Source organism: Littorina saxatilis, linkage group LG5 (genome assembly GCF_037325665.1).
Source record: "Littorina saxatilis isolate snail1 linkage group LG5, US_GU_Lsax_2.0, whole genome shotgun sequence".
NCBI lineage: Eukaryota > Metazoa > Mollusca > Gastropoda > Littorinimorpha > Littorinidae > Littorina > Littorina saxatilis.
The window spans coordinates 52888745-52898453 of NC_090249.1; the positions used below are offsets into that span (position 1 = coordinate 52888745).

Consider the following 9709-nt stretch of genomic DNA (forward strand, 5'->3'; position numbering starts at 1 on the left):
GGTTCACTCGCTCGCCGTTCTGAGGACAAGCAAGTCGCGTAAGGCGATAATACAACATTTAGTCAAGCTGTCGAACTCACAGAATGAAACAGAACGCACTGCATTTTTTCACCAACACCGTATACCCGCTCGTGAAAAAGGCAGTGAAATCGACAAGCCTGTATAGCGCGGTAGTGGTTGAGCGGAGCGGGATAGAACGCTTTTCTGTACCTCTATTCTTTTTAACTTTCTGAGCTTGTTTTGAATCCAAACATAACATATCTATATTTATGTCAAAACTTGACTAAATGTAAATACAGTACTTGTAAAACTGAAATGCGTCTGCAAACATTTAAAAATCTCTTCTTTATGAATTACCTTGTTACTGATATCTTTGTCGATCTGCGAAATAATTTCTTAGGAAAGTTGTCACAAAGCACGGGAAGAATTTTGAGTTTTGGTATGTGTCGAAGCGAGATAAGAAGACCTGTGGGAAAGTATTCCTACGAGGTTTTTTTTATTCCCTTATCAAGTTTCTGCATCAAAACTAAGCTGTTGATTTGACCACTTATTTTGATTTCAAATCATTTCCGGGGGGAGCATGCACCCGGACCCCCACCCCGCCTCACACCCTACTTAGGTCCGACCATCAAAGCACTCCATGTTGTAGGGTAGTTTCAAGAGTCCCCTCCACGTGTTTTCTGACCAGAATTCTATGCCCCCCCCCCCCCCCCCTGCGCCACCTGTTAATACGCATTGCCTTTCTTTCTTTATTTGGTGTTTAACGTCGTTTTCAACCACGAAGGGTTATATCGCGACGGGGAAAGGGGGAAGATGGGATAGAGCCACTTGTCAATTGTTTCTTGTTCACAAAAGCACTAATCAAAAATTTGCTCCAGGGGCTTGCAACGTAGTACAATATATTACCTTACTGGGAGAATGCAAGTTTCCAGTACAAAGGACTTAACATTTCTTACAACTGCTTGACTAAAATCTTTACAAAAATTGACTATATTCTATACAAGAAACACTTAACGTAAAAGGAGAAACAGAATCCGTTAGTCGCCTCTTACGACATGCTGGGAAGCATCGGGTAAATTATTCCCCCAAACCCGCGGGGGGGGTACGCATTGCCTTCACCTTGGGCCTGTAAATTATGCTTGGTCACGGGTGCTGCAAGTCGTGGATTTTTCTTGCCTTTGGGTTGGCAAAAAACTTCTTGTATCTTGTATCTTGTATACCGGTTTATGAAACTAAAAAAAAATCGTTCACTACACTACTCTGCTTACCTTCAGCCACTTGTAGTGGAACGGAGTCAGACGATCATCAGGCGAAAAACAGCGAAAACTGACCGCATCTCCTTTACGCACGTTGGCCGCCATTGGAGTGATGATGACTATGGGTGACGTCACCACATCTAACGACACGTCCTGTCTCTGCACGTCACCAAAGTCCTCCGCTTCGCAGGTAAACGTTCCTGTCAAACATTATTAGTAGGTGAACAAAATTGCAGGGATTGGCTTTGGTTTTGTCCACTAGAGGTCCATTGACTGACTCAGCCACGAATCAATCAGTCATTTTGCAAACCAATCAGTAAAAAAACCAAACATTTTCTTCCACCACGGGACTGCCGCAATTGTGCATTACGGCAGTGAGGAGAAGCTTCTAAAAGTTGTTTACAATGTAAAAATGAGAGGAAAATTCAATTCATTTCTTCATTTTCTTGTTTATTTTCAATGATCTTACATGAAGAGGAATGAAAGGTCTGAGGACACAACAACCATATTTATTTCAATCAAGTAAGGAAGGGGAAAAAAAAGAAAGAACAAGACAGCAGACAAAAATAAGACGAGCTGACTGACTCTGCTGCATGTCTATCGGTCAGTTGACGGATTGAGACCCAGGTGTGTTGGTCTTTTCCGAATTTAACATGGCAAAAGACCGATGACCGACGCCCAAACCAATCCCTGAACTTGTGTGCTTTACTTGACCATGAAAGCAAGGAAAGGAATGGGAGTGTTTGAAATCGTATGTTTAAATAAGGAGCAAGCAATAGCTGATTGTACACCCGCAATAGAGTGATAATCAGCTGGGGTAAAACAGAAAGAAAGAAAGAAAGAAATAAAGGGAACACTTATGCCGCAGTGACGGATGAACTGCTCAATTAGTGGATAATGAATGCCGGGTGATGTAATGTATTGTTATTAATCCCTCTCTCTCTCTCTCTCTCTCTCTCTCTCTCTCTCTCTCTCTCTCTCTCTCTCTCTCTCTCTTTTTCTCTCTTGTTTATTTTTTTGTACTATACAACTTCAGTCCTCATCTCTGTTTCTCTCCATATATCTATTGTCAATATCCATTCATTAATCTTTGCCTTCTAGTGACAATCCATCTGTCAAAATTGTCCCTTTCTCTTCCAATCCTTCTCACCTTTGTCATAGATGGTGATATCATTGATGTTCAGGATGGACATGTGGTAGTGTCCAGCAGCCTCCGGGATGGTCATCTGCCAGATGTTTCTTGTGGTCAGGCTCGAGTTGACCAGTGACCCGTCCTTCAGCCATCGGAATTGCATGTGGTTCGAACCTCTGGCCCTGCACACCAGGTTGCTGAAACTTCCCACTGGAGCCGCGCGTCTTTCGTAGTTTTCCACGCCTAGAAGCCGAAGCTCTGGAGTAGGACAGAGAAACGATGGTGTGGTTATGGTGTTAAGGGTTTTCATTATGATTGTCAACCATCATCATCATTCTCGTCATCATCATCATCATCATCATCATCATCATCATCATCATCATCATCATCATCATCATCATCATCATCATCATCATCATCGTTATCATCATCATCATCGTCATCATCGTCGTTGTCGTCGTCATCAAAACCGTCCACCTGCTCCTCGTCGTCATCATCATCACCAGTAGCGTCGATAACAAATATCTACTGGTCATTGTGTTGCCAGTGCTAACAAATCGTATTTGTGACGAACGACTTGAGACGTTAAAATACTCACTATGACCACTAATTGAATCGTCCACAGAACAGGTTTCATCTAATTTGTTTCCTGTTGACTGGTACTGTTCGAATTCTCAACTCATTATTTGTTTAAACGTTGAAGCCATCTTTGAACACTGCGTCATGCAGTCGATTTAACACAGATCTAACTTTGCGTTTTTCAAATCGTAACTGGTATCCAACAAAAAACAAGATGGCGTCAGAAGATTGTAAAAACGCTGATGTATATATTTCTCACTCACCAGGACTGGTACTCAGTTGCAATCCAAACGGCTCAACGATGAGGTTGAAGAGTCGCAAGTTAGGAATCATGGGTAACACGTGACCAAATATCAGATGCAGTTTCCGCACGTGCGAACTATCCATGTAGAAGAGAAAGGTCAGCGTACGGTTGAACTCTGAGATCCTGCTCAAACATACAAAGACGGAAGGAACATATGAGAGTATTGATAACGGCATAATATGGATAGGTTTCATGCTTTTAAGATTAAATAGTTCCCTCCCCCTTATGTCCGTGTGGCAAGAATCAGACAGCAAAGCACATCCTGCAGGCTTGTCCATACCACAGTGCTCTGAGGGACACCATCTGGCCAGAGGAAACAGCGCTACAAAAGAAGCTATACGACCCCAGAGAGGACTTGGAGAGGACAGCACGTTTCGCCCTGCAGTCCGGACTGACGATCTAACAGCGAACGACAAGAAGAAGAAGAAGATTAAATGATAACTGGCGTGACTTGGGTATCAAGAAAGCATCAAGAAAGCATCCATTTGCCTGTAGGTTCATGTCCTTAAAAATGTTTTTAAAAAAATTAAAAAGATATACGTTTTTTCACGGGCAGGACTGCACTCAGGATATTTTATTTATTTATTTATTTATTTACGAGGATTTATATCGCGCACTCAAGGCGCATGTTACCTAATAATGCCGTGTGAGATGGAATTTTTTTACACAATATATCACGCATTCACATCGGCCAGTAGATCCGATATACAATATCTACGCGATTCCATCTAAGACCTGATCAAATAACTGCAAAATAATACCTTTTTACAAATATGAAGAACAAGGTTTTGAACAAAATTCAGAGTGTGTAATCTTCTGTGAAACGCGAACAGGAAATGAAAGAGACACCAGGAAGTCGAATACGGGAAGGCGTGAAGGATGGATTGGAAAAAAACAATGAAAGAACGCTGTTAACCTCACTCAGAAAATGTGACAGCGTTCACGAAACCCGGTTTATAATGGATTCAAATTTGAGTTATCTTATTTTTCTTCATTATTCTTTTTAAAAAATAGGATTTAATCTCATGCACTAAAGGAAAGTAAACTAGGGGACAACATTTGCATTATACCTTTTTTTCAGTTTAGAACAAAATTCAGAAAAAAACAGACAAGTCGAAGAGAAAGAAAGTGGATGCAGAGAAAGACAGACTAGGGAGAGAGAGAGAGAGAGAGAGAGAGAGAGAGAGAGAGAGAGAGAGAGAGAGAGAGAGAGAGAGAGAGAGAGAGAGAGAGAGAGAGAGAGAGTCACAAGGGTAAATGTAAATAAAAAAAAAAATTTAAAAAAAATTGTCCATGATCTGTTTACTGTCCATTGAGTGTGAAGCTGAGAGAAAGAGTGAGACTGAAGGAAAACAATAATAACTTAATAAGAATTAAAATGATAATAAAAAAAATTAAAAAAATGAAAAACTTCCGATAAAAAAAAAACTAAAAAAAAAACGCACGCACATGTGTGATTAACAATGTCTGATCTCCTAAAAAAAAAAAAAAAAAAAAAAAAAAAAAAAAGTAACAGCCGACACTGTGTATAATTTGAGCGTAATAAAACTGCCACGTAAAATGTAAATAATCTGCCGTTTAAATAAACACCATTAAGGAAACCATCTGCCTAGTGACATCTGATTTTAGCAAATGATTACCATCTGCACAAACGGATATTTAAAGTGTCTGGATTAAGCAGGGTAATTCATAGTAAATAACAACACGCAGTAGAAATTAAGTGATACTACATTTTGTTGTTGCTCATTTCCGTTCTTTGTTCTCCTTCAACTATCTTCTGTCTCGGTATCTCTCTCTTTCTGGGTCAGAAATAGCCAAATAGGTTGAAGGAACATGAGAAACGGACAACCATCTCTCTCTCTCTCTCTCTCTCTCTCTCTCTCTCTCTCTCTCTCTCTCTCTCTCTCTCTCTCTCTCTCTCTCTCTCTCTCTCTGTCCCCACCTCTGTCTGTCTCTCTATGAGTATGTTTAGGTATCTCTCTGTCCCTCTCTCCCCCCCCTCTCTCTTTCTCTTCCTCTCTCCTTTTCTATCTCTCTTTCTATCCCTTTCTCCCTCTCTCCCCCCACCTCTCTCTCTCACTCTCTGTCTGTATCCCCTTCCGTCTGTCTATCTGCATTACAGTGGCTTCTTGTCTCTCTCTCCGTACGTCTGTCTGTCTGTCTGTCTGTCTGTCTGTCTGTCTGTCTGTCTGTCTGTCTGTATGTATGTCTCTCTCTCTCCCCACCTCTCTCTGTATCGTTTACCTGGTATTACTCCTTCCCCTCTCTCTCTCTCTCTCTCTCTCTCTCTCTCTCTCTCTCTCTCTCTCTCTCTCTCTCTCTCTCTCTCTCTCTCTCTCTTCTCTCTCCATCTATGCCAGTACGAATTATCAAAAATGCATATTTCCGATTTTTACATTTAGTCAAATTTTGACTAAATGTTTTAATATAGAGGGGGAATCGACACGAGGGTCGTGGTGTATGTGTGTGTGTGTGTGTGTGTGTGTGTGTGTGTGTGTGTGTGAATGTTTGTGTGTGTGTGTGTGTGTAGAGCGATTCAGACCAAACTACTGGACCGATCTTTATGAAATTTGACATGAGAGTTCTTGGGAATTAATGATATCCCCGGACGTTTTTTTCTTTTTTTCGATAAATACTTTTGATGACGTCATATCCGGCTTTATGTAAAAGTTGAGGCGGCACTGTCACACCCTCATTTTTCAATCAAATTTATTGAAATTTTTGAAAGCAATCTTCGACAAAGGCCGAACTTCGGTATTGCATTTCAGCTTGGTGGCTTAAAAATTTATTAATGACTTTGGTCATTAAAAATCTGAAAATTGTAATAAATATTTTTTTTATATATAAAACGATCCAAATTTACGTTCATCTTATTCTACATCATTTCTTGATTCCAAAAACATATAAATATGTTATATTTGGATTAAAAACAAGCTCTAAAAATTAAAAATATAAAAATTATGATCAAAATTAAATTTCCGAAATCGATTTAAAAACAATTTCATCTTATTCCTTGTTGGGTCCTGATTCCAAAAACATATAGATATGATATGTTTGGATTAAAAACACGCCCAGAAAGTTAAAACGAAGAGAGGTACAGAAAAGCGTGCTGTGCAGCACAGCGAAACCACTACCGCGCTGAACAGGCTCGTCAGTTTCACTCCGTTATGCACAAGCGGCGGACTACGGTCATTGTCAAAAAGTGCAGTGCGTTCAGTTTCATTCTGTGAGTTCCACAGCTTGACTAAATGTAGTAATTTCGCCTTACGCGACTTCATTTCTAGTAAAATTGAACACCTCCAGCTGCTGATGGGTTTTTAGGTTTTACCTTGCTGGTAGTTCTTTTGTTACAACTGGTGCACACAGCACGTGACAAAAACAGCAGCTATGTCAGGAGTGAGTAAGCAGCATTTTGACAGTTGAAAATGGTCTTCCCGGCAACCCGACCCCCCCCCCCCCCCCCCCCGCCTCTACTCTCCAGCCCCTTACCACCCTCTTCCCTCGGATTCCATCGTCATGGTGTGTTTTGTAAATCGAAAGAACGAACCATGGGCGCAGTGGCACAGTAGATAAGACGCCGGTGTAACACGAAATTTTTACTCCACGAAAAATTTACTCCTGAGTAAAATGAAAAAATGACTCCCTCCACGAAATGTTTACTCCCCATTTTTACATTTAGTCAAGTTTTGACTAAATGTTTTAACATAGAGGGGGAATCGAGACGAGGGTCGTGGTGTATGTGTGTGTGTGTGTCTGTCTGTCTGTCTGTGCGTGTGTGTGTGTGTAGAGCGATTCAGAGTAAACTACTGGACCGATCTTTATGAAATTTTACATCAGAGTTCCTGGGTATGATATCCCCAAACAATTTTTTCTTTTTTTCGATAAATGTCTTTTATGACGTCATATCCGGCTTTTTGAAAAAGTTGAGGCGGCACTGTCACACCCTCATTTTTCAATCAAATTGATTGAAATTTTGGCAAAGCAATCTTCGACGAAGGCCGGACTTTGGTATTGCATTTCAGCTTGGAGGCTTAAAAATTAATTCATGACTTTGGTCATTAAAAATCTGAAAATTGTGATTATAATTATTTTTTTGGTAAAATGATCCAAAATTACGTTCATCTTATTTTTCATCATTGTCTAATTCCAAAAACATATAAATATGTTATATTTGGATTAAAAACAAGCTCTGAAAATTAAAAATATAAAAATTATAATTAAAAATAAATTTCCGAAATCGATTTAAAAACAATTTCATCTTATTTTTTGTCGGTCCCTGATTCCAAAAAACATATAGATATGATATGTTTGGATTAAAAACACGCTCAGAAAGTTAAAACGAAGAGAGGTACAGAAAAGCGTGCTATGCAGCACTGCCTTTTGCACGAGCGGCGGACTACGGTCATTGTGAAAAAATGCAGTGCGTTCAGTTTCATTCTGTGAGTTCCACAGCTTGACTAAATGTAGTAATTTCGCCTAACGCGACTTGTTTTACTTCCAGTAAAAATCTCGTACGCGAAAATGGGATGCGGGCGAAGGGATAATGCCAATATGTCGATCATCTCGCGCAAACAAATGTCGCGCTAGCCTCCCTCCACTCCTTCCACCACCAAGACTAACAGGGGTCAAGGGAGCATAAATTTCGTACACCTGGCATGGTAAGTTAAATTGCTCGTGTTAGGGTGAAGTAATTTATTCGTTTTTTATTCGTCAGGGGAGTAACATTTGTGTACAAAATGTTTACTCGGAACTCACCTGTCGTGGGGAGTAATTTTCTCGTGTAATGGGGGAGTGCTTTTTTCGTAAAAGGAGTAACATTTTCGTACGAAATTTTTACTCTGGAGTAAAAATCTCGTGGGAGTAATTTTCTCGTGTTACATCGGCCTCCCAAGCGGAAGGTCGTGGGTTCGAATCGGGCCGGCGCCTAGTGGGTTAAGGGTGGAGGTTTTTCCGATCTTCCAGGTCAACGCATGTGCAGACCTGCTCGTGCCTTATCCCCCTCCGTGTATACCCGCAAGACAAAGTGCGCACGGAAAAGATCCTGTAATGCATGTCAGAGCTCGATGGGTATTGCCGTCTAAATGGTGGGGTAACAACAGTCAAACACGTAAAAACCCAGTCGTGCAAAAACACGAGTGTACGTGGGAGTTTCTGCCATTAAACACACGAGCAGAAGAAGAAGAAAAACGGACGAACACAGTTTTGCTATTAGAATGTACAGGCTGGGAAAGGGGAAGAAGGAAGATGGATCGGTATGAAATGAGTAGTTATAAGCTCCATGAAAAGCAGGCAACTGAGTTTCTAAGTAATTACCACATTTACAAACGAATTAAACAAAACAACACGAAAAAAACCTGATTAACTGGCCAACAACGTAACCTAGTCATTCATCTAACTAACCGACCAAATAACTACATGCATGAATGAGATAAACAAAACTACCACACTCAGTTTACAAAACCAAACCAAACAAAGACAGAAACAGACACACAGCCGAACAAAGCGACAAACAGACAGATACACAGACATAAAACCAACAGACACAGACAAAAAGACAAACACACACACACACACACACACACACACACACACACACACACACACACACACACACACACACACACAAACACACACACACACACACACACACACACACACACACACAGTGACATACATACTTACTTCACGCTGTCAATGCGAAAGCGTTGCGATGGAGGCATTCTGTAATGCTTCAGAATCCTATCCAGCTGAAACACAAATGAATACAAAAAAATCAAGACAAATCAACACAAATACAAAACTTGAAACACATGACATTTATTTGGCAAAACCACATCTACATTGAAAACCAAGAAGAAGTCTGCTCCTGCTTTGATCTATACAGAAGGTATTAAACAATGGCGACTCCACGTGAGAGGGAACAATGAAGAGACCATAAAGCAATGTACTCACGTTAAAATGACAAACACGGAACGAATTACAGCGACGTTTTGACCTAACAAGGGACATGAATAATAGTGAGCGTGTTACGACAGTAAAATGGCGTCATGTCGTAACTAGAGAATGAGTCCGGGTAGGATCACGCCGCGCCGTAATCAAAGTCTGGCCGAGTGACTCTACGACTCGTGGAAAAGATGTAACCGAAGCCTGCAGTGAGCGGGTTACGACAGTAAAATGACGTCATGCTGTAACTATAGAATTTCTGAGTCGAATTACGACTTGAAAAAGGCGTAACAGTAGCCTCTACCAATAAAAAAATTGCTCCAGGGGCTTGCAACGTAGTACAATATATGACCTTACTGGGAGAATGCAAGTTTCCAATACAAAGGACTTAACATTTCTTACATACTGCTTGACTAAAATCTTTACAAACTGTGACTATATTCTATACAAGAAACACTTAACAAGGGTAAAAGGAGAAACAGAATCCGTTAGTCG

The 9709-nt window shown here is 40.6% G+C and overlaps 1 protein-coding gene across 1 annotated transcript in view; it reads right to left on the bottom strand.

The window, feature by feature from the left end:
• Nucleotides 1-2706: 2706 nt before the first annotated feature.
• LOC138967798 (acidic leucine-rich nuclear phosphoprotein 32 family member A-like) overlaps nucleotides 2707-9709 on the bottom strand; it is an 8779-nt gene continuing 1776 nt past the window's right edge. The window contains exons 2-4 of the mRNA XM_070340455.1: nucleotides 8954-9018; nucleotides 3268-3394; nucleotides 2707-2913 (exon numbers count right to left, since the gene is read on the bottom strand). Coding sequence (XP_070196556.1) covers nucleotides 2707-2913; nucleotides 3268-3394; nucleotides 8954-9018 — 399 coding nt within the window. The remainder of the gene's footprint in view (nucleotides 2914-3267; nucleotides 3395-8953; nucleotides 9019-9709) is intronic.